A 21,990-nucleotide genomic window follows, 5' to 3' on the forward strand; every position below is an offset into this window, starting at 1 on the left:
CATAAATATCAAAAATTTTCTATTTTCTTTTTTATATAAAAATTAACTAATATTTTTCAAAATCTTGATATATATTGAATTCAGTAAAATTCAAATTTGAACAGTTTCACAAATACAATTGGCTCTTTTACTTTGGCACCGTATATATATTGACAGTGTGGCAACACCGCAACTTGTTTTTCATTTGACATTGAAGTTGCACAAATTTCCAGCAGCTGGCGGGTGGGTGAAAAGGACTACCATTGCGGTACCATATCGGCAATTAGTATAAAAACGGCGCTTTTGTGGAGCTACGCTGTGGGCCGTGCTGCCCAATACCGATTATCAAAGAAGCTGTGCAGTAGTGAACTCGACTCAGTTATAATCACATTTAAGTAAAGTGTCATCTCTTGCTTGTGCAGTTGAATTTTGTCTTTGTTTGTGTCAACTTGTGTTAACAAAACCTTCGAAAGGAAAATGGCTGGTACACTGCCCCCGCTTAATCAAGAGCCGATTTTCAAGAAACTCCAGGAATACTATGACCTCCATAACAAAGAGCTCATCATTAAGGACCTGTTTATCAACGATCCTAAACGCTTCTCCAAATACAGGTGAGTTCTTACGGTTATCTATAGTCGCACACAAACACACACACACACACGCACACACACATTAATGAATGCCGATACAGCTAGATTTCAAATTTTCTATGCGTGTATGCGTATATCTGTATATGTTATACACACATTTATTTGAATGTATTAATTAGGCGGTCAAATCGCTGAGCTTTTGGTTTTGGGAAAAAGTGTTGGATAATTATTCGATATTAAGAATTGATAAGCGATAATGCCGTAACGTTTTTGATAATCTAATATATAATAACTCTACGTCAAGTTATCAGATTATCTTTGTCCTTGCTTAAGGTCACAGCAATGACTTTTATACCCTTGCAGGAGTATTATGATATCGTCATCAAATTTGTTACATATATGTACATAGGTATACCGAAAATTGCATATAGTATATACATACATGTGAATATTTATTTTTGTATGTCAATGTATTTATTTATTGTTAATTGATATACCTGAAGGGCTCAGTATTGCGAATAGTTACTATTCAGTTTCTAAACAATGTGTTTCCCAAACCATAATTACTAATTTTAAAAATAAGAAAAAACCGTATGTTTTATGAAGTATTTCATAATAATCGTCGAATATTACATTTAATATTACTTCAATATTTGCAAGTGTATTTGCAATTCAACTTTCGCTTTTTTCATTGCCATATCCCAATATCAATTTAAACTTGGTTAAGGTCAAACAAATTACTTTCCATCAATTAAGAATCAATTTTATTTTATTTGTTTTTGATTAATTTAGTTTGCGATTGTCAACGCCCAACGATGGTGAAATTCTGTTGGATTATTCAAAGAATCGCGTGAATGAGGAAGTATGGCCTCTGCTGCTGGAGTTGGCTAAGGTGCGACGCGTTGAGACGGCACGGGATGCCATGTTCGGTGGACAGCACATCAATATAACCGAAAATCGTGCTGTTTTGCATACGGCCTTGCGTAATCGCGGCGGGGAATCTGTACTCCTTGATGGCAAGGATGTGATGCCCGATGTACGCGCTGAGTTGGCGCATATGAAAGAGTTCACCAACAAGGTCATCTCTGGCGTTTGGCGAGGCTGCACCGGCAAACAAATCACCGATGTGGTCAACATTGGCATCGGTGGCTCCGATTTGGGTCCACTCATGGTCACCGAGGCGCTGAAGCCCTATGGCAAGGGCTTGCACTCGCATTTCGTATCGAACATCGATGGCACCCACATGGCGGAGGTACTGAAAAAGGTCAACTATGAGACAACGCTGTTCATCATTGCGTCCAAGACCTTTACCACACAAGAGACGATCACAAATGCCACTTCGGCCAAGACTTGGTTGCTGGAGCATGCCAAGGATGTGAGTTTACTAATTCTATGAGAGATAATTTACATTATTAATGTAAATGATTAATTAATGCAATTCGTTTCATAGGAGGATTCGGTAGCCAAACATTTTGTTGCCCTATCTACAAACAAGGAAAAGGTAACCGCGTTCGGTATCGACAGCGCCAACATGTTCGGCTTCTGGGATTGGGTGGGCGGACGATACTCTCTCTGGTCTGCCATTGGCTTATCCATTTGCTTGTCCATTGGCTTTGAGAACTTTGAACAGCTGCTCGAGGGTGCATACTATATGGATACTCATTTCCGCACTGCACCACTGGCGAAAAATGTAAGCGTTGAAAATCTTTACATGTAATTAAATATAAATTAACATAGTGGAATTTTCACATTTCGTAGGCACCCGTTATTCTGGCTCTGCTTGGCATTTGGTATTCCAATTTTTATAATGCCGAGACGCACGCTCTGCTGCCATACGATCAGTATATGCATCGATTTGCCGCATATTTCCAACAGGGCGATATGGAGAGCAATGGCAAATTTGTCAGCAAATCGGGCAAGAAAGTTAGCTATAATACGGGTCCAATAGTTTGGGGCGAGCCAGGCACAAATGGCCAACATGCCTTCTATCAGCTCATACATCAGGGCACACGCTTGATTCCGTGCGATTTCATCGCACCAGCACAGACGCACAATCCCATTGCCGGTGGTAAACATCACAAGATATTGCTCTCGAATTTCCTAGCTCAAACGGAGGCGCTTATGATGGGCAAGACCGCCGATGAGGCCAAGAATGAGCTCTCCAAGGCGGGCCTGTGCGGCAACGAGCTGGAAAACTTGTTGCCCCATAAGGTCTTCGTTGGCAACCGCCCGACCAACTCGATTGTGGTCAAGAAAGTCTCACCCTTCACTTTAGGTGCATTGATTGGTAAGTTGACTATAAATAAATAATCTAATTGATCTTTAGAATAACGTTTACCTAATTTACTTTGCAGCACTCTATGAGCACAAGATCTTTGTGCAGGGCATCATTTGGGACATCAACTCGTTCGATCAATGGGGCGTCGAGTTGGGCAAGCAGCTGGCCAAGGCCATTGAGCCAGAGCTGGATAACTGCGAAGAGGTCTCCAGCCATGATAGCTCCACAAATGGCTTAATCAATTTCATCAAAGCCAACTGGAAGTAGATCGCGCGCATACCTAAATTTGACAGTTACGTCTTTTACTTATTTATATACACGCTATGCGAAATTCTGTTCTTTGGCACAAAATTCAAACTATACTATATTTGCATGCATATTGGAATTATAAACATAACGCATTTTGTTTGCAAATTGGCGAATTATCTCACTATCGGTAGTTACACTATATTACACAGGTATATATGTTGTTGTTGAATGTAGTTAAATTACATGTAAAACAGTTTAAAAAAACAAAAAGAAAGAAAAGTGCATGAAATTTAAAGCATAAAATGTATTTGAAACAAAAGCTTTTGTATTTTATTTATTTCTGGGCAGGAGAAACGGAACTAGATATTTAGCCCGCAGACGCATCTGTGTCTGCGTCTGTGTCTGAGTCCTCTTCTTCATTATCATCGCCTTCTGAAGAATTCTGTGTCTCTATAAGATCTTCCTCATCGGCCGCCAAATCATCATCGGCCGCCAAATCATCATCGGCCTCCATTAGTTCATCATCTAATGAGTTGTTTTGATTGGGGTCCTCCTCCTCCTCCTCCAAATCACTCCAATTCTTTTCGCCTGTTTGCGGGACATTTTCTAGAGAATTAATATTTATTATTAACCGAATTCACATAAATATTAAAAAATAATATACCTGGATCCTCATCTATGATTAAAGCATTTTGAGAATTCAAATCGTTGTTCGCATTCCGTTTCATTTGACTTATAATCAAGTTGACTCGACCAGAAACTCTAAAATACAACAAAATTTATACAATTTTAAGCAATTGAAAATCACAATAAACTATTGTTAAGGAACATAAATATTATATTTCGAAAGCTCTGTAGTTAGCGAATACCACAAAATTATCTATTGCCATTCTCGCCATTCTTATTCTAGAAAATTTGTATTAACTTTAGTAAAATTACAAAACCAACTGGCAATATGTCGTCAGGTACCACGGATTCGGCACGTAGTAGTAGGGTTCCCGGAGCGGATGAGCTGATTGAGTCCGTTGCCCAGTGCAAGATGCCGCTGGGCGATCATGCAGATATTCAAGTCGTCTACGATATGATTGATGCAACCATCTGTGCAGCTATTAAAATAATCCAATCTGATCCGCGTGGGCTCTTTTGCTACAAGTACCCGGTGACATTTTACAATTACTCCGACATGCAGGGACCGAATACACCCTCAATGAATTTAAGCGAGGCGTCAAGTGATTTCGTGCAGCAGTGGCTGAAGATCGGTGAATTTGAGTATAACAATGTGTTGGCTGTTATTCGGGACTTTATCGCCAAATGGCATTTGTCGCCAAATACGAAATGTGTGGTCCTCACAAATAATCGACATCACCATGTGCCTCTGAAGGGTTCCATTTACTTTGTCGATGCTCACTTCTCGCGGCCCACGCAACGCTGTCCCAATCCCTTGGCCGTGGCCAAGATTCGATTCATCATTACTGTGTCGAGTATCATGCAGAGTTATTATCCAGTGATGATAACATATCGTTTCGAAGGATTTCGCACGCTATATTATGCTGTGGGTGACCGGGCGATTCCAGCGAATACATTTCAAAGATTTTACATTGACACCATCTTGCATAACAAGTTAAGTTTCTATGCGGAGATCTGTGAGTGTCGTCATGGTACCACCGACAAGCCAAAGAATAATATTGCTGACAAGAAAGAATGTTGAATATACACATACGTATATTTCCATTAAACGAGAAGCACTTTTCTCAAAAAATTAAGTTATTGTAACTGAGTTGGGATTGAAAGGGAGTTGGGAACATTTACAGACATTTCGTAGCTAAGGTGGTATCAGTGTTGCCAGCTGTTGAGTTCCGAAATAAGTATTTCTTCTAGGTCGTTCCTCTAAATATTTCTTCTGAGTTGTTTCGATAAGAATTTCTGCTAAGTTTTTCCTCCAAGTACTTTTTAGAATTTTTCTAAATTTTTTCTCCAAGTATTTCTTCTAAGACTTTCCTCCAAGTAGTTCCTCGAAGTCTTTAATGCTTAGCTGAACGATCACACACTTCACTTCACTTTACTGCACTGCACGACTGACCCCACTAGGCAGGCTTGGGCGACTGAAGAAATGATGCAGCTGTTGCCCTTTATATAGGGCGACTTTCACTCAGACACTAATGCGCTCAAATGTTGAGCCCGACGTCAGGTAGGGCTCGTCTCAGTCGCTCTTTAACCGACCAATGGGAACACGCTCTGCTACTGCAATCATTCTAGCTTCGTTTTACTCAAATATAAGTACCAAATGAATACTCCTGCATACATACAGACAACTCTAATGATCTCTTATTCTCTTATTCGTCCCTTGCTCTTCTTAGACTGCCAGACAGAGAGGCAGATATACATACAGACATACGGACTGATATATAGGCAATCAACCATGCATATATCGGATTATTCGCTGCTAAATGCTGATATGCTAAATAGCTTATGTACATTAGTATTTATAATTATTAGATGGCAGAGACAGCACTTTTTCTCTTCTATGGTTCTCTTAAGGACTAGAACGTATGCACAGATGGTGTCTATAGCATCGATATATTGAGATAATGGGATTCACTTGTAAGACTTACTGCATGGCTTCCGTAATGCAAAGTAGACGTTGCTCCGCAATGCCGAGGCAAATGCCCAGCTTATCGCGCAGTTCCTCTTTATCCTCGGACATCATGATACTTGTATGTGTTGTCGCCAAGGTTTGTAGCCAGCGTAGAGCACATTTTACACTAGAATCAAATATTTACATATGTATTAGTTAATGATAAAATTAAACTTGCATTACTCACCTCGCCGCTTTGCCTTGTAACAATTTGGACAGCTCGTTGATTAGCGGGCCTATATACTCCAGGGGTAAGCGATCAATTGTTAGTTGCACTGTTTTCTCATCGTCTGAGGCCAATACGGTTCGCAACATCCTACAAGGAAAAGGAATATTGGTGTCATATATTAAATTAAAGCTCGCTAACGTACTCTTGATCCTGGCTGTGCAGAGCCTGCATTAACAGTTGCGTCTTGCTCTGACTTTGCAGTTTGCCGTCCGGCAACTTCATGGCCTGGAGCGACAAATTCTGCAACCGTGCCTCCATGGGCACATCGTTCCGTAACTTCTTATTCGACAAGGGCAAAGCGCTATTGTACTCCACCTCTTTGTGGCTCACAATTGGTACTTGAGCCTTCAGAGCAGCTGGTGTGCCCTGCTCACTCCGCTTGTTCTTGGCATACAACTTTTTCGGCTCGGTGCGAACGATAACATTCAGTTTCTCAGCATAGTTTGGAGTGTAACGTTCGAACTGCAGCAGGCGTCGGCTGCCATAGCCGAAGAGTATCTCTTCTGAGCGTTGAGCATCTTCGACAAAATGAGCGGCGATAGCATGAATCGGCTCCACTGTCTCAGCGCCATCCGAAGCAATTTGCAGCGAGACCTTTGGCTTAACATATTTCTCAGCAGAGATGCTACAAGAAACGAGGCGTAAATATAAGACAAACACATTATATGTGGGGATAGCTCACCTTTCCGCGTTGAGCAAGTAGATGTGAATGTTGCCATTGCGTGTCACACTCGCTATGCGCAATTGTCCATTATCGCGCACTTCGCACGCCAAACTGTGTGCCACATCCTCCATTAGGAGCGTGCATACCGAAGCTTTGTTTCTGCCTTTCCTATCAATTTTCCAGAAGGAAATGACACGCTCCATTCTGGCCGTTGTTATTACGTATTCATTGTCGTTGAATTCAAAGCTGTTGATTGCATTAATTTCGCCAGAATGTCCGGTGAATGTTTCCACCAACTCCTTCTTGTCTACATCATAAACCTTCAGCTGCCGCGATGCAACGGCCAGAGTTCGACTTTTTGGCAGAATTGCAACATTTAACGGCTTCTCGGGTCCAACCGGCCACTGCCGAATAGAGCGTTCCTCGGCTGCGGACCACACTATTGCGCGACCGTCTGAGCCCACAGTATAAAGATGTCCATCATTGTCGTAGGCAATGGATGTGACTGCACCATCGTGTTTATCGCCTTTCAAAACTCGGTCGATCTACAAGGAAATTTAAAGTAATTAGTTAAAACTCATTAAAATTAAGAGTATTCCACATACCTTTCCCTCTGTCACCGAAAAGAGCACAACTGTTCCCTTAGATGTGCCGAGTGCTATGTAATGTTTACCGATAGTTGTGGAATCATTAAGTTGCAGAGATTTCCGAGACTTCTTTGTACGCTGTGCATTTATTGATAACCATGCCAGCGCCGTGCAATGACCGGTTAATTGTAAGTTCGGTGTGTATTCCTGCTTTAATGTATTCGACTCGGTGTCCCATATTCGTAGGGTGCCCTGTTCATCAATTACTGCAAACAGTTTCCCACCATTTGATGAGAATCCCAACACGTGCTTCTTGACCAGCGACATCGCTTCAAATCGTTTGGAACAGAAAACACCAGATCCAGTGTTCGGTAACAAAACATTAAAAACGACCAAGTGTGTTGATAATTTTTTTAGTATGTATATTTCCCCCAGAAAAATACTTAATAAATACAAAAGCGCAATGGCATGCGTTATTTTTTGATAAGAATATTCAAATTCTAATAAATTATTTATATTCTATAATTTAACAAATAATGTGAATTAAGAGCAAACATCATTTATAATAAGGAGTAAGTGAATTTTATGCGATACAAGAACATCTACTATCATATGAGATTGTAGATTACGGTTACATTGGAATTGAAAACAACTGTTAAATTTAATTTTATTTAAAACAAAAATTAAACAAGTCTTTATGTCAGTTATATGTCATTTAAGATCTTTAATATTATTTGATATTAAATCTGTCTTATCGATTAACGCACAGAAATACATTTTCAGTATTATCGAATGCACGAAATCAGTATTTTTTTTGTTAAGAACCAGTGTGCAATCGAGAAACTTCGTTGAGTAGACTTTGAGGTTAAGCGCACTACCGACTGATTGACTTGCTTTAGCTGCTTTTCGCGTTTTGTTAAATATCTGTGAATAAAAATGGCTTTATCTGTACCAAAAGCACCCGGAGTGGCGCAAATGTTAAAGGATGGCGCCCGGGTAAGTGAAATACATATGAAAATTAAGAAATTAGATTTGATTTCATTGAAATTGGGATAATAAGAACCGTCGGTGTGTTTTTTCGAAGCGCGTGATTAGTCATCGCAGATGTTCATTTACAAGGCATTAATTCCATTATGTATGCAATTTTTCTAGATGTACAGTGGTCTGGAGGAGGCAGTCTATCGCAACATCTCTGCCTGCAAGGAGTTCTCACAGACAATGCGTTCCGCCTACGGCCCAAATGGCATGAACAAAATGATCATCAATCACATCGAGAAACAGTTCGTGACCAGCGATGCGGGCACCATTATTCGGGAGCTGGATGTTGAGCATCCAGCTGCCAAGCTGATTGTAATGGCCAGTCAAATGCAAGACGCCGAGGTGGGTGATGGCACGAACTTTGTTGTTGTGCTGGCTGGTGCGCTGCTCGAGTCGGCGGAGGAGTTGCTCCGATTGGGCATAACTACAGCCGAAATAGCCGACGGCTATGAGAAGGCATTGAATAAGTCCTTAGAGATACTGCCAACTCTAGTCTGTCACAAAATTGAAGACTATCGCAATGTTGACAAAGTTAAGGAGGTCATTCGCTCGGCCATTATGTCGAAGCAGTACGGCCAGGAGGATTTCCTTACTGATTTGGTTAGCAAGGCGTGCGTCTCAATATTGCCCGATGAGGGCACCTTCAATGTAGACAACATACGCATCTGTAAGATTTTGGGCAGTGGATTGGGTGCATCAGAGGTTGTACGCGGCATGGTCTTCAAGCGCTTCGTTGAGGGTGATGTCACCTCTGCCGAAAAGGCGAAAATTGTAATTTTCTCCTGTCCAGTCGATATCATTCAAACGGAGACAAAGGGCACAGTGCTGATCAAATCAGCCGATGAGCTATTGAACTTCTCATCCGGCGAGGAAAGTTTGCTGGAGAACCAAATCAAGGCCATTGCCGATACAGGTGTTAAGGTTGTCGTTTCCGGTGGTAAGGTTGGAGATATGGCTTTGCATTTCCTAAACAAATATGGGTTGATGGCCGTTCGCTTGAATTCCAAATTCGATCTACGTCGCTTGAGTCGTACCGTGAATGCCACAGTGCTGCCAAGGATTACAACTCCTAGCCAGGAAGAGTTGGGCTATTGTGATAAGGTTTGCGTCGAGGAGCTGGGCGATACCACAATTGTGGCATTCAGGTAACCATCGCATATGCCCATTGTGAAATTAAAAATAAGTAAAAAGTATATTTAATATTTTCTAGAAATGAAGGCAAGGATTCACGCGTTTCTACCATTGTCATTCGTGGTGCTACAGATAACTTCATGGATGATATTGAGCGCGCCATGGATGATGGCATCAACAATTTCAAATGTCTGACACGTGATGGACGCTATCTGCCAGGTGCGGGCGCTATTGAAATCGAACTGGCCACACAGTTAGCTGCTTATGCGGACACTTTGCCCGGGCTTGATCAATATGCAGTGCGCAAGTTTGCCAACGCCTTGGAAGTCTTCCCCAAAGCTCTGGCCGAAAACTCCGGCTCCAATGGCACAGATATTGTGAATCAACTCTACCTGGCACACAATTCCGAGAATGGCAAGAACATTGGCTTCGACATCGAAGCTGAAAAAGCTACCACCATCGATGCTGTCGAAGCGAAACTCTTCGATCTGTATCAAGCCAAATTCTGGGGTCTCAAGTATGCCGTGGGCGCTGCTACAACCATTTTGAAAGTGGATCAGATCATCATGGCCAAGCGGGCCGGTGGACCAAAACCAAGGCAGGCCGCTGGCAGCGATGATGAGAGCTAAATCATCATCCAAATTGAAAACCTTACAAAAATTTTAAGTTTCGCTAAAATCTATAACTTCATTATTTTAGTGGCAAACAACAAATGCTCTTACATGTATTTTTGTAGGCACACATTGGAAATTATAAATTTCATTAACAAAACACACACACACATACAACAAAATGCAACACACTCACACAGCTTCTTTGTATTAATAAACTAAAACTTAAAAACTGAAAAAATCTATTTGTCTTATATACAAAAAACAAAATATATATGTATATATATTCAAAGTGACCTGAGGGTTCAAATATATACATACATTTGGATAAACTGATAAATCTAAATTCATATAAAGTTTTTATATTCTACTTAAAAATTTTAAGCAAAATAAAAGCTTTCTATATTTGTTTATAGATATTTTTAAAGGTTTTCGTTTTGGTAACACTGAAATCAAAGACAGTTTGAATCTTTTTTGTCTCCGCTAGATAACTCATCTAAGCTTTTTATTTTTGGAATTCAAGCAAACGATTATTTGTTGATTTTTTTGGAGTACATTGCATACTTATATCAGATACAATTGAATATTTGTTTTGGTTCGAATAAAATACGATATCGTTGTTGTTTTCAAAGTTTGAAGTTAATAAAGTTTTTAAAGTGTTATCTCATTTTTCTAGGGTATTCGTGCTATAATATATATTCAATAAGTTTCTTGTAACTTTGACTTGTTTTTCTTTTTAACAGTTGTAAATATTACTTTTAAGATTCAATGTTTGTAAAGTGGAAAACAAAACAAAAACTATCCGTGCTCCATTGGATATTTTTTGCTTTGTTTCCCAGCAAACTTGAATTCTTTTTTATTCATGAACAAATTAAATTAAGGCATTAGAAATGCGATATTCATATGAAACAATCAATGAACCGAAAATTGTTCTTTCATTATTATTTTATATTTTTGAAAATTTTCTTTTAACCCAACTGCAGTTTTGGTATTAAAAGTTTGGAAAACCTTCCGCTCTTCGAGTGGGGAATTTAAATTCAATTTTGAACAATTTTCTGCTGAATGCTCACGACAGCAGAACAGAGTTCAAAATCTATTTGAAGCGATCGAGAATGATTTCTCTTTCCTTTTGAAAAATGTGTGATCCCATTTTTAAATATTTTACTTAAATACCATAATGGAAGAACCGATAAATTATTAATTTGTAATATCTTTGTCGACAAAGCATATCCGTATTATCTTAATATTAAATTTTATTTATTTATTTGATTTTAAATGGTATTTGGTGAATATGCAAGTTTCAATGCAGCGCTTATATTCACTTCATTTACTGTGGTGAGTGAGGTGAGGAGTATGGAACTTTCAATGCTGCTCCAATGGTGAAATGTCATTTGGTGAATATGGAAATTTGAATGTTTCCCTTCTATGAGGAAGAACCGTTTTGTCACATTCCAATACCCTACAAATATGCCCATTACCATTTCAGAGTGTAGAAAAATAACTCAGCTTAATATATATATATACTTTGCCATTCATGCCAATTACGTTTCGGTTTGTTAATCCTTTACAAAAATATAGGCTCAACCACGGACAAATCAATTGATAGTTTTATTCGATAACAGACGTGTTTGCAAAGTCAACAAAGTTATTACTGAAAACAAATACTGTATGCAAGTAATTTGAGTGAATTTCTTACTTTTTGGCTCAATTTTATAATAGAATCACACATACTTAAAATTTGATCTAGAAAAATTGAATATTGAAGAAACAATTTTCGACTTCACTTGCGAGTTTCATAGAGATTAAAATTTTAAATTTATATAAATTATCGTTCATTATTGCATTATAAAATATTGGCATGAATTGCCTGTTAATAATCAAAAAGACGAAAGACTACATTTTAGATATATATTAGTATATATATTTTTGCATTTATATATTGCAATACTGCAACGATTTTTTGCTGTAATATTTTGTTTTTTGCTAAGAAAAACGTTGGATAATTAAACTCACTAAAGCTGATCTAGGTTGCTTGCCTGATTTTAAAGCTTTTAAAGTAATCATATATAGTTTGTTGAATCCGCTTAGCTGGGACTTGTAAAGGCTAATTATAATATTAATTTTCTTGATTATAGCATACTACATAATTCGAGTATGCTTAACAACGTGAACAGATTAGTTTTTAAATAAGTGGGCGAAAAAAATGTGTTGCGAATTTTTGGTTTGTGATTCATTTATTTGTGTGTTGTACTATGTTTTAATAAATATATTTGAAGTTGTTATATATATTATTTAGATATAGATTTCATAGGTAGTTGTTGCTATATAGTCCGCACTTTAATTGTCCTTCAAGTTGGGATATTCGTGTACACTGGATGCGTCACTATATATATTTATATATATATATATATAGGTAAAGAAGGTTTTGCTGATATTTTCCGAATAAATTCCAAGGTTTATATACTTGAAGAATTTAAAATTTCAGTTGCTGCTATGTTGTTTGTTCTGTTACTTTTTATAGGTATTTAATAGACCCCTTTAATTTTTTGTTTTGCTATAATATTGCTTTTGTAATATGTATTTGTAATTTGTTGTTGCTGGTGTTTTCTATAGATATTCATGTTTAGCTGGTGGTGTCGACTTTTGTTATTGTTCAAGTTTATTTATCTGATTTAATTTGGGTGCTTGTGTTTTATAAAGAACTTAAAAACGAAATACATATATCATCCATCGATCCATCCATAAAAACCTGCTTAAAGAGCAGTGCACGACGACTTCTCACGGAATGGGTTTACCTTTTGACTGGTGAAGCCAGTCAACAGATAATCCTCCTGCTCGTGCTCCGATATATACTTCTTCATTTTATCGCACGATACCGACACGGACTGCCTATCGATCGCAGCTTCCCGGCGTAGCTGTTCAACGACAATGCGCTGCTGTTGTAGGGAAGATGACATTACGTCCATCACGGCTGTCTCGGATAGGCCTATGGTTGAAAATGTTCTCAGATACGATATGCAAATACAATACAGTAAGTGTAGTTGGTGATTGTGTGCTTATTTGGCTGCTTGTGAGGTTTTTGAAATTGTCTTGATTGCTTTTATTTTATTTATATATTTTTTCTTGTTTTTGGATGAATGGAGGGGTCGCGCTGTAAATGTAGTAAGAAAAAACAGAGCAAATGCCAAAAAATATATTGTTTTAAAATATGTTTTTGAATTTTCACATTTGGCACGGACAGTGGGTACGACATTGAGTACATATACACAGGAAGTTGGACAGCTTGAAAAGAAGTATTAGGTCTAGAGAGAATTGTGTTAGGTAGCTTTAAAAAAGTTGTAGTTGCTCGTTAAATAGGTTCTTTAGTTCCAAGTTTACGTTCACATTCAAGTGCATACGTATGTACGTATGTATGCATGTATGTAAATACAATAATATGTATGTAAATACAATAATATAAATTTATTGGTTATATATGATTTCATTTTAATCATAACACCACGCGCGATTTCTAGTTGATTGCATTTATAGGGCTTCACATCCAAATATAGTATATTTTGATTTTTTTTTCTCAATCTTTCGATTGATTTTATTTCTGATATGCAAAAATAGGCACACATACATGCATACATATGACTACATATACACGTCTATCTTTGCTTAAAACTAACAGTTTTAGTTAATAGAACACACACAAGCACAACTACAATTTAATAACGTAATATCTGCAACATTTACCAGCTTTATGTCAAACTTTTTTTCAGTTTCCGAAAAATAGGTCCAAGTTCGTTTGACTCGAACAAAAAGATACACACCCAAACCAATGAAACATGAAGTTGGCTGCGTGTAGGCGCTATACGATATCGATTGCGTGTTATGAAAATATCGGTATACTACATGTGAGTGCGGGTACGCACGTGCATCCATCCCTGGATGCCCGAATTTAGTGCAATGATGATGGCGAAGGACGAATGGTCCGCTGAAGAGGAGTTGCAGCTCTTCCACGCAATGGAAGGTCTGCGACCTGTGGGTATAAACAAACATTTCTACATGTCTTGCATAGCGGAACGCCTCTCAAAATCGCTTAACCGTGAAATGCCCAGCGACATAATCTGGAGACATTTAAGTACAATGTATAAACTAAAAGAACTAGATGATCTTGAAGGCTTGCCATTTCCCAACGAAGAGCGTGAGTTTTGTTTGCCGGAACAGGATTACGCCACATTCGTAAATAAAAAGACGATTGGAGCTAACGCTAACGAAGAAAACACAGATACACCGGCTTCCACTGGGGCCACGGTCCCAGCTGCAGCTATTGATAGCAATAGTAAAAGTGAGTCACGTAAACCAATTGTAAGTTCTAGTTTTGTATATTTCTATATCAATCAAATTTTAGGCACTAAGCTTCCAGTGGCTCAATCGAAAGACACCGAAAAGAAGATGCCGGCGAAACTCTCGGATTTGCCGAAAAGACCTGCAAAACGAACTCGTGGTTCGATGTCAAATGAATCTATTAGCCCTTCGACCACACCTCCACCCATGCAAAGCAGCAAACGCCGTCGTATTTAAAAGATCAAATAGTTATCATTTTATTAGTTGTAGTTAAATAATGACCAAACTTTGACTTAATAATTAAATGTATATATAGACGATTCAATCATCGAAGTCACTATTACTGGACTCTGTTTCAGTTGACTCCTTCTCCGGTTCTGTAGTAGTTTTCATGGAGTCCAGCAACGATTTCAACAAGCGTTTATTTAAGTGATCCGTTTGTGTGATCTCACGTACGGGTGGGTTCTGGGGTGTATCGTTTGTTTCTGTCGTTGGCGCAGGTGGCGTGTTCACAGGCATGGCATCGATGTTCTCCAATAATGGCATACTAGCTATATTATTTAATTATTCAAATTGTTTGCTTCTGAATGTTTATATTTCTCTCAATTTTTTGTTTTCTATGACAGTGCTATGACACAGCTGCTGGGCTGTAGCAGTAAGACAATTAATTTGTTGTCGAATTTGACATTTTGTCAGCCCTAGTAAATAACACCTCTGGTTGTTATTGCAGTCACATACATAGTTCGCGCTTGAATTCAATTTTAAATGATTATATGTTTGTATTTGTCGTTCAGCTAAAGAAATACTTGGAGGAAATACTAGCCTGATAGTTGCTTTTGTCTGCAAAATTTTTATTATTGTTAAAAAAAAATTATCGTCCGATTCTTTTTTTTAAAGAGACAGCTGGCAGGGCTGCGGTGTCATAATTCGTTAAATTTTACGTGTGCCCAGCCCTGGAAAATAGCAGCCCTGTTCGCTTGGGCAGCGCAATTTCTGTCGCGCCCGAATTCAATTTCAATAAGAATTAAAAATGTTTGAAACTGAAGATATGCTGCCACGAGCGGCTCCCAGACCAAGTGCACCTATACCTTTGGGCCACACTGATGAGATTGTTAAGCCGACAGTGCCTGAAGTTTCGATATTGTTCGGGCAGGCGCCGCCGCAGCAACAAGCCCAACTTCAACAACAACAACAGCAACAGCAACCTCAGGTACAGCAACAACGTCCTGCAACTTTCGCTTCGTGGAAGAAGCAAGTATTGCCTCGTGTCAACTTTTCTCCAGTGGTGTCCACTGAATTAGGCCCAGCCACACCACCCGCTGCTACAGCCGTAGCAATCAGTGGGGTTGTTGGCGGAAATGAGTATAACTTTCTACCGCGCAGTCGCGCCTTCGATGCAGAGCAAGCTAGCAATCTAAATCGGGGATATGCAACAACTGCTCCCTCACATTATCCACGCGAAACGTATGCCTCAGATGAACTGGTTCCTACCCCTCGCTTGTCCAACTCCAATGCAACTGCAACTGCAAATGATGTACTTACAATTTGTGCCAGCACCCAAACAGAAGCAGAACCTGTATCTGCTGTCAAGGATCATAGGCCAGAGTCTGGCAACTTAATAGATAAAAGTGATATTAGAGAAGTACTGACACTATTGGAAACTATGCGCCAGGAGCAGCAGCAGTTAAGACGCCTCTGCGAATCCCTGGCACAGCAGCAGCAACAACAGCAACTGCCAAGCGCAAAGACATTCAAAGAAACTGGCTCGCAATGTGTGCTTCTTGGTCCAGCTAAAAGTAAGTTTTGAATACAGGTGTTCATAGACTAGATATCTATTATATATAACGATTCTTAGGCAATGTTGCAATGGTTAAGCGCACTACACCCATTATTCACGATTATATAGTCGAAGAGGAGGAGCTGCCGGCTAGAGCTTTGCCACAATTTCAGTCGCCACGTACTGCACCTCCAATAGCCCAATCCACCGGATATCGCTGCAATACGCCACAGAGTAAACAATCGCCCGCGTTGCCCGTCAAATCAAGCACGGACAAAACTTTGGTCATGAACGAGTTGGCCCTGAAGTATTTGCCGCAAAGACAAATCAACGAATTGATGGAGGATTTGCGTGTTTCACCCAAGCCTGGTAACGAGGTGGTCTCAAATGGAACGCCATTGCGCGCCATTGACAATTTCAACCAGAGTCCGAATAATATGTCTAATGCTTCCTATAAATATCTCAAGAAATATCGTCTTTTGCCCGAAGAACAAATGGGCTACGATCATCATCAGCATTTAATATCATCGCCGCAGGCCAGGAGCCAGGAGCCCATGCTGGACTTGGATAACATACGCAATCAGCCGAAGCTATTGTAAAAAAAAAATTCCGAGTTTTTTTTTTATTATAATATATATAGTGTATATTTTTATATAATTTTTTAATTTGTTTTGAAATAGTTTTTAGTACCATATAATAATTATAACTGCATCAACTAAAAGCCGAGAAGTACACACAAAATGAAATTAGAAAACAAACATATATAATGGTGAATTTGATTTAGACAGACAATTAAATCATATAATGAAAACATTTATCCACTCAACTAGCGCAGAACCAGGTTCATTTCCGATGCCGACTGTAGCAAGACTTTCAGGCCCTGCATGAAACCCGCACACTGAGCAAAGTCCGTGCCAAACGCGATGCGCTGGTGCACCGCAAGGGCATTATTATAATCGGCTATTTGTATGAACTGCACAATTTGATTCAGTTGTTGCACCGTTCCCGATGTGAGCTGTTGAAAAAATAAAGAACAATTATTTTATATGATCAAAAACTCAACATAAAATTTTATATGTTTGCTTACCCGTTCATAGCGCAAGCAATCATAGAGATTTTCCAGGCGTTTCACCACATCCACAAATTTCCGTTTGGTGCGCTGTAAAGCAATAATTTTATTAATAAAATTGGTCTAGGGACAATTTGTCGTCTACTTACCGCATCATTAGTTGCGCTCAAGCACTGGTTTTTCAGTTCCTCCAAAACGGTTTGCAAATAAATATACTCCTCTGGCAGTGGTGGCTTCTCCTTAACGGGCTCCGGCTGACGCTGTTCCTGTACCGGAGCAGGTTGCTCGGTATAGCCAAACGATTGCTGTTGTTGTGGCTGCCCAGGCCAGAATTGTTGCTGCTGTGGTTGTTGTTGATTAGGCACAGCCGATGGTTGGAAATTCATTTGCTGCTGTTGCTGTGGCGGAAAAGCCTGTGGATTATTATTGGCAGCAGGATTGTAGTACGATGTACCAGAAGGTGGAGCGCCTTGCTGAAGAAAGAATGAAAGAATTAGTTTTAGGCTAAGCTTGATAAAATGAAACATGTATACGGGTAGGAGATACCCTGCATTCGATATCCATATAATTTTGTACAAATATTGGAAAAAGAATACCTGATATTGATTAGGATCCATATAGCTGCTCGGATTTTGATTGGGATCGCTGCCGTATAGTGGATGCAATATGGGTGCTGCAGCAGATTCTGTTGCTGGTCGTTGCTTGGGCTAAAAATTCAAGAGTTTATCATGGATATACCGCATATATCAAATATATAAATTGCAGTACTTACCACTCGGGAAGATTTCAAAGCTGGTGGATCATTCCAGCCGGGTGGAGGAGTTGGATTACGTTGTATATTCTGCACAAGTGGTGGCGGTGCAGCTGCAGGCGGCATTGTCTCAATGGGTGCAACACCTGGTAGGTAATTGTTTTGAGGGGCCCCAGTGAATGGAGTTGGATTATATTGCTGAGCCGAAGATAGAGGATTGGTGTTGAAGGCGCTGCTATTATTTATCAGCGGCACTGGGGCCGGCTGCGAGACAGGAATAGCAGCTGGAGCTGGCACTGTGTTGTAGGCCATGCCATAGGGATTGTTTGATGCCGCCACCGAAGGATCCAGGACGTATTTAGATCGCGAGTGAAGTCCGGTTGCTGGTGTAGCTGCGGCGTGCGGAGCTCCACTCGAGGAGCTGGCATTGCTAAGTGGTCGCGGCGGATGCGTTAGTGGTTCAGCTTTCAATTGTGGCGGATTGAATATCTGTGTGGGTGGTTGAGCTGGCTGGAAGGGGGCCGGTGCCGGCGGTGCTGCTGGCTGTTGCCAGCTGCCATTTGTCGTAGCAGCATTTGGATTGTATGGATTATAGAGCATTGAATTCGCTGGGCTTGAGAAGGAACCACGAGGCTCCATTTGCCGCATATAGCCCATAGGAGTTGCAGTTGCTGCTGCTGTAGGTTGCACCTGGTCAACACTAACCGCTTTGCTGATGCGTTCACGCAGCTCATTCAATTCCTCGCTGTCCGCATTAGCTCTGCTCAATGTGGTTATATACTGCAGAGCAGCGGTCAGAGCGCCCTGGGAGGCGAGTAGTCCACTGTACTCCGATATGAAGCCTGCAAATCTCCCGGCTAGATCCACAGCAATTCCCTGCTGTTCCAATGACTTGGTCAGCAGCATCACCACTTCGGCCAACTCCTGCAGCTCGTTCGTATTCAACTTGTAGTTCTGATTCTGTTGCTCCAGTTGCTTTAGCTGATACCAGGCAGTCACCAGCTTGTCAATGCTTCCGGCACAGATATAGCACAGCATGGCATTGCGTGTCAACTCGATGCTGCCGTTGCTGGACTCGTTTAGCAAGCGATCGCCGAGTCTCTCGCATATGTCCACCACTTTGCGCTCGCTATGCTTCAGGGCAGCAACCAGTGCCTCCTTCCAAGAGTCCACGGTGCAGCGATTCACAAAGTCCAGCCAATCGCGCGTGACCAAGGCCGAGATGACATTCGACAATTCGTTCTTTTGCTGCAGCAAATAACGTGTCTGCGTGCGTGTCAGAGTCTCAATGCCCGCTGTCGAGGCGATGATCAAAGCCTCCGGTATACGCTGTGCCTCCAGGCAGAGCTCGACAGCTGCCTCCACATTGCCCGTGAGTATGGCCTCCGTAATTAAGCTGTCGGTATCTGTCAGCAAAGTAAATGATTTAATGAATCTATATATAAAATTGAGTGTATTCACTTACGATCGCCGCTGGGTATCTTAAATTGCGGCCTGGCTGCAGCTCCATAATCATTCAAGGTCTGCTGATCAATCGAGCCATCAAATGGTGTTTTATTGTCGTTCGTTTGCTAAATTGTATATAAATTAATTCAGCTACTAATTTGAGTGTAATTGTTATTAGCAATAATTGAGAGTGAGATTTTGCTAATGAATTTCTTGCGCATCGAATTTCTTACCGAATTATCGGTGCTTGAGTTGGTGCTTTGATCGCATTCAACCTCAGATGAATCGCTCTACAAAGCCACCGAAAGTTGGGCAAGCATGACAAAAAAAAACTTGGTTATCAGTGAAATATACAAGACGCAAGATGAACAGAACTGAAGCAATGCCCAAATATTGATAACGTAATATGGGACAAGAAATAATATGTTTATATGCTCATAGAGAGATAAGAGCTGACAACAAAGAACGGAAACTCACATGTGTAAGGGTTGATATGCGAGTTGTGAGCGTATCCACGTCAGACTGCGAGTTGCTCTCTTCGGTCTCTTTGATGTACTTGGTGAATTTGCCATCGATGTCCTCCTTGTTGTAGCCTAAAACGGGAGTACAAATGAGAGCCATATGAGAATTATGGTATTTCGATATGAATGACGTGTCTACCTAGCAGGTTGAGCATTTCTTCCTTTGGATTCAATTCAAAGTTCGCTTTGATGAAGTACCAAATGTAGCGGCCGTGTTGATCGGCAGACTTGTCTGCTCGTTGTCTGCAATACTCGGCATAGTCAGCCTCGGCCAGAGACGCCTCCAAGGCATTGGCACGTTCCACGAGCTCGGGCTCGGTGGTCAGCTGGGATACCGTCACCGTCTTCGATAAATTATTGAAGCTAACTAATTTGCCACCAAACTGTAATCGAAACTCGAAGTAGTTGGATACAATAGGGCAGATGCTTGGTTATACTCACACCAAAGGCTACACCGCATGGGCGTTTCATCCACTTGGGTGCGCGCGACAAATCATGGTAGACAACTTGCGTGGCCTGCTGGGGCAGCGGAGCCTGAGCAAATTGATCCATGCCTGGGAAAGAGTCGGCAATCTTCTCCGATGTCTGCACCAGCTGGTGTGTGCCACCATTGAGGGAGTATATAGAAACAGCACCTTCCAAACTGGCGCTGGCTATCAACGCTGGATTGCGTGGACAGAATTGCACATCTGAATACCAAGAGGCTGTGGTGGCCACCTCTGAAAGGATTTCGCCTTCAGGTATCTTAGTATTGGGATTCCAGCAGTAGATACGATTATCCTTGCCACAAGAGACCATCAAGTCAGTATCCTGCAAGCACCAGGACATGCCCAAAACTCCACGGTCGTGGATCTGATACGTTTTTGCTGGCGCGGTGGCATAACGCAAATCCCACAGCTGCACCACAGGCGCCTGATCGTCTTCTGAGGCCAGCCAGACTTGGGTGGCCACCTCCGGGTGCCATTCAATGGCATGCCATCTAACCCTCGACTGAGTATCGGACAACTTGATGATCTGCTGACTCTTGCGCAAGTCCCAAATGACACAGCGAGTGCTGAACACTGATGCCAAGATATGTTGCACTTGCCGATTCCAAGCGACATTCTTCACATCCTCAAGTGGTTGCGTTTTAGCACCCGGATTGAGTGGAGTAACTGGGTTATTCAAATCCCAAATGTAAATCTCCGATTCGGAAGCACACGAAGCCAGCAAATTGTTTAGAAATGGATTAAAATCTAAGCCGCTAACTGCGCCAGTGTGCTTGTCCTGTCTTGCCACCAATGACTCCTCGTTGGCCAGCATCTTAGCAGCCGAGTAGACATTGATGTGGCCTGCCTCACAGCCACCCACAATCAATCCATTTGCATGCGTTGCATGAGGACTCCAAATCAGCTTTTGAAATCTAAGGAGGATATTTTTATTTATTAATTACTATATATTTATAGAACCTGATAGGTGCTTACTTGAAGTCGCTGGGTACACTAGCTTTGAGCTCCAAATCATAGCTAGCATCGCCAATGCTCGGCGAATAGATCTCTAATGTGGCATTTGCATTTGAATCGAATTGCTGAGCCGCTGTGCCGGCAGCTAACAAGATTTGTTGCTGCTGCGCTGGCGACCAGGCAATGTTTACCGTCTTTTGCAGCTCTTTGATTTTCATTATTGTTGCGCTCTGCAAGTACAAATTCGTTTACATTAACTTAATGAAATTTAAAGCGAATTGTAATGGGACGTCCAATTGGAGCGCGCCTCGTCATCACTTTTTTCGTCTTCAAAAAACATTGGCGTGGCCAACTGCTGCAGCATGCGACATTGTGTAAATTGATACTGATAATATTTGTCAACTTACGCAGCTCTTTTTCTTTGTTTTTTATTGTTAAATAAAAACAATATGTATAAATGATTTATAATTTTATATAAATAGTTTTTTTCCAATCCGTTTTAAGAACTATAAGCTGTGGCACAATCGATATGCGGCTATCGAAAACAGTTACCGAAGTACAAACGAATTTGCGATATGCAAACAAATAAATATCGATGAATCGATTGTTATTCTTAATGAGTGCGAGTGGGTGATCTGTACGTCAGTGTGTGTGTGTGTGC

General features: G+C 40.7%; 9 protein-coding genes across 10 annotated transcripts; 5 read left to right on the forward strand and 4 right to left on the reverse strand.

Annotated features, from left to right (window-relative positions):
* Positions 1 to 99: 99 nt before the first annotated feature.
* Pgi (glucose-6-phosphate isomerase) lies at positions 100 to 3,415 on the forward strand. The gene is made up of 5 exons (XM_018009762.2): positions 100 to 590; positions 1,362 to 1,944; positions 2,020 to 2,259; positions 2,328 to 2,856; positions 2,924 to 3,415. Exons 1-5 carry the CDS (start codon positions 457 to 459, stop codon positions 3,112 to 3,114), a joined length of 1,677 nt encoding a protein of 558 aa, XP_017865251.1. The 5' UTR covers positions 100 to 456; the 3' UTR covers positions 3,115 to 3,415.
* Positions 3,381 to 7,624, reverse strand: LOC108615328 (WD repeat-containing protein 43). Its single transcript, XM_018009758.2, has 7 exons — positions 7,230 to 7,624; positions 6,643 to 7,169; positions 6,103 to 6,585; positions 5,919 to 6,047; positions 5,709 to 5,858; positions 3,761 to 3,858; positions 3,381 to 3,702 (listed from the first exon to the last, which is right to left on the reverse strand). The coding sequence occupies exons 1-7, from the start codon at positions 7,536 to 7,538 to the stop codon at positions 3,464 to 3,466; spliced, it is 1,935 nt and encodes a 644-aa protein (XP_017865247.1). The 5' UTR covers positions 7,539 to 7,624; the 3' UTR covers positions 3,381 to 3,463.
* On the forward strand, positions 3,854 to 4,861 carry LOC108615346 (uncharacterized). The gene has a single exon (XM_018009779.2). It carries the CDS (start codon positions 4,052 to 4,054, stop codon positions 4,802 to 4,804), a length of 753 nt encoding a protein of 250 aa, XP_017865268.1. The 5' UTR covers positions 3,854 to 4,051; the 3' UTR covers positions 4,805 to 4,861.
* Positions 7,625 to 8,023: 399 nt separating the features above from the next.
* On the forward strand, positions 8,024 to 10,232 carry CCT8 (chaperonin containing TCP1 subunit 8). The gene is made up of 3 exons (XM_018009763.2): positions 8,024 to 8,207; positions 8,364 to 9,394; positions 9,460 to 10,232. Exons 1-3 carry the CDS (start codon positions 8,148 to 8,150, stop codon positions 10,007 to 10,009), a joined length of 1,641 nt encoding a protein of 546 aa, XP_017865252.1. The 5' UTR covers positions 8,024 to 8,147; the 3' UTR covers positions 10,010 to 10,232.
* A 227-nt stretch (positions 10,233 to 10,459) lies between these two features.
* Positions 10,460 to 13,866, reverse strand: Ggamma1 (guanine nucleotide-binding protein subunit gamma-1). The gene is made up of 2 exons (XM_018009788.2): positions 13,730 to 13,866; positions 10,460 to 12,977 (listed from the first exon to the last, which is right to left on the reverse strand). Exon 2 carries the CDS (start codon positions 12,955 to 12,957, stop codon positions 12,745 to 12,747), a length of 213 nt encoding a protein of 70 aa, XP_017865277.1. The 5' UTR covers positions 12,958 to 12,977; positions 13,730 to 13,866; the 3' UTR covers positions 10,460 to 12,744.
* Positions 13,867 to 13,924: 58 nt separating this feature from the next.
* MrgBP (MRG/MORF4L binding protein) lies at positions 13,925 to 14,648 on the forward strand. Its single transcript, XM_018009781.2, has 2 exons — positions 13,925 to 14,324; positions 14,388 to 14,648. Exons 1-2 carry the CDS (start codon positions 13,925 to 13,927, stop codon positions 14,558 to 14,560), a joined length of 573 nt encoding a protein of 190 aa, XP_017865270.1. The 3' UTR covers positions 14,561 to 14,648.
* Positions 14,556 to 15,009, reverse strand: LOC108615352 (uncharacterized). The gene has a single exon (XM_018009785.2). The coding sequence runs from the start codon at positions 14,867 to 14,869 to the stop codon at positions 14,645 to 14,647; it is 225 nt and encodes a 74-aa protein (XP_017865274.1). The 5' UTR covers positions 14,870 to 15,009; the 3' UTR covers positions 14,556 to 14,644.
* A 203-nt stretch (positions 15,010 to 15,212) lies between these two features.
* Positions 15,213 to 16,858, forward strand: ana2 (anastral spindle 2). Its single transcript, XM_018009768.2, has 2 exons — positions 15,213 to 16,119; positions 16,179 to 16,858. The coding sequence occupies exons 1-2, from the start codon at positions 15,354 to 15,356 to the stop codon at positions 16,697 to 16,699; spliced, it is 1,287 nt and encodes a 428-aa protein (XP_017865257.1). The 5' UTR covers positions 15,213 to 15,353; the 3' UTR covers positions 16,700 to 16,858.
* Positions 16,847 to 21,892, reverse strand: Sec31 (COPII coat complex component secretory 31). Of its 2 annotated transcripts, XM_018009749.2 has the most exons (12): positions 21,737 to 21,892; positions 21,351 to 21,559; positions 20,329 to 21,289; positions 20,027 to 20,270; positions 19,844 to 19,959; positions 19,600 to 19,656; positions 19,386 to 19,491; positions 17,942 to 19,326; positions 17,766 to 17,876; positions 17,319 to 17,642; positions 17,188 to 17,259; positions 16,847 to 17,115 (listed from the first exon to the last, which is right to left on the reverse strand). In XM_018009749.2, exons 2-12 carry the CDS (start codon positions 21,545 to 21,547, stop codon positions 16,927 to 16,929), a joined length of 3,762 nt encoding a protein of 1,253 aa, XP_017865238.1. In that variant the 5' UTR covers positions 21,548 to 21,559; positions 21,737 to 21,892; the 3' UTR covers positions 16,847 to 16,926. The 2 variants fall into 2 exon arrangements, with proteins under 2 accessions (XP_017865238.1, XP_017865240.1); XM_018009751.2 differs by lacking the exon at positions 19,600 to 19,656.
* Between the last annotated feature and the right edge of the window lie 98 nt (positions 21,893 to 21,990).

The sequence above is a fragment of the Drosophila arizonae genome, chromosome 5, assembly GCF_054131065.1.
Source record: "Drosophila arizonae isolate 15081-1271.41 chromosome 5, UAZ_ARI_1.0, whole genome shotgun sequence".
Taxonomy (NCBI): Eukaryota; Metazoa; Arthropoda; class Insecta; order Diptera; family Drosophilidae; genus Drosophila; species Drosophila arizonae.

Excerpts from the sequence above, each read along its gene's own strand:
- Pgi (XM_018009762.2), top strand. The coding sequence starts at position 457 with ATGGCTGGTACACTGCCCCCGCTTAATCAAGAGCCGATTTTCAAGAAA. Across the intron at positions 2,260-2,327 it reads CTGCACCACTGGCGAAAAAT|GCACCCGTTATTCTGGCTCT; the intron begins GTAAGCGTTGAA and ends CACATTTCGTAG. Across the intron at positions 2,857-2,923 it reads CACTTTAGGTGCATTGATTG|CACTCTATGAGCACAAGATC; the intron begins GTAAGTTGACTA and ends TTTACTTTGCAG.
- LOC108615346 (XM_018009779.2), top strand. The coding sequence starts at position 4,052 with ATGTCGTCAGGTACCACGGATTCGGCACGTAGTAGTAGGGTTCCCGGA.
- LOC108615328 (XM_018009758.2), bottom strand. The coding sequence starts at position 7,538 with ATGTCGCTGGTCAAGAAGCACGTGTTGGGATTCTCATCAAATGGTGGG. Across the intron at positions 6,048-6,102 it reads CTGCACAGCCAGGATCAAGA|GATGTTGCGAACCGTATTGG; the intron begins GTACGTTAGCGA and ends TTTTCCTTGTAG. Across the intron at positions 5,859-5,918 it reads TTACAAGGCAAAGCGGCGAG|TGTAAAATGTGCTCTACGCT; the intron begins GTGAGTAATGCA and ends ATTTGATTCTAG.
- CCT8 (XM_018009763.2), top strand. The coding sequence starts at position 8,148 with ATGGCTTTATCTGTACCAAAAGCACCCGGAGTGGCGCAAATGTTAAAG. Across the intron at positions 8,208-8,363 it reads TGTTAAAGGATGGCGCCCGG|ATGTACAGTGGTCTGGAGGA; the intron begins GTAAGTGAAATA and ends CAATTTTTCTAG. Across the intron at positions 9,395-9,459 it reads ACCACAATTGTGGCATTCAG|AAATGAAGGCAAGGATTCAC; the intron begins GTAACCATCGCA and ends AATATTTTCTAG.
- Ggamma1 (XM_018009788.2), bottom strand. The coding sequence starts at position 12,957 with ATGGACGTAATGTCATCTTCCCTACAACAGCAGCGCATTGTCGTTGAA.
- MrgBP (XM_018009781.2), top strand. The coding sequence starts at position 13,925 with ATGCCCGAATTTAGTGCAATGATGATGGCGAAGGACGAATGGTCCGCT. Across the intron at positions 14,325-14,387 it reads TATTGATAGCAATAGTAAAA|GCACTAAGCTTCCAGTGGCT; the intron begins GTGAGTCACGTA and ends ATCAAATTTTAG.
- LOC108615352 (XM_018009785.2), bottom strand. The coding sequence starts at position 14,869 with ATGCCATTATTGGAGAACATCGATGCCATGCCTGTGAACACGCCACCT.
- ana2 (XM_018009768.2), top strand. The coding sequence starts at position 15,354 with ATGTTTGAAACTGAAGATATGCTGCCACGAGCGGCTCCCAGACCAAGT. Across the intron at positions 16,120-16,178 it reads GCTTCTTGGTCCAGCTAAAA|GCAATGTTGCAATGGTTAAG; the intron begins GTAAGTTTTGAA and ends AACGATTCTTAG.
- Sec31 (XM_018009749.2), bottom strand. The coding sequence starts at position 21,547 with ATGAAAATCAAAGAGCTGCAAAAGACGGTAAACATTGCCTGGTCGCCA. Across the intron at positions 19,492-19,599 it reads ACTCAAGCACCGATAATTCG|CAAACGAACGACAATAAAAC; the intron begins GTAAGAAATTCG and ends TATACAATTTAG. Across the intron at positions 17,877-17,941 it reads CTTTGAAATCTTCCCGAGTG|CCCAAGCAACGACCAGCAAC; the intron begins GTAAGTACTGCA and ends TTGAATTTTTAG.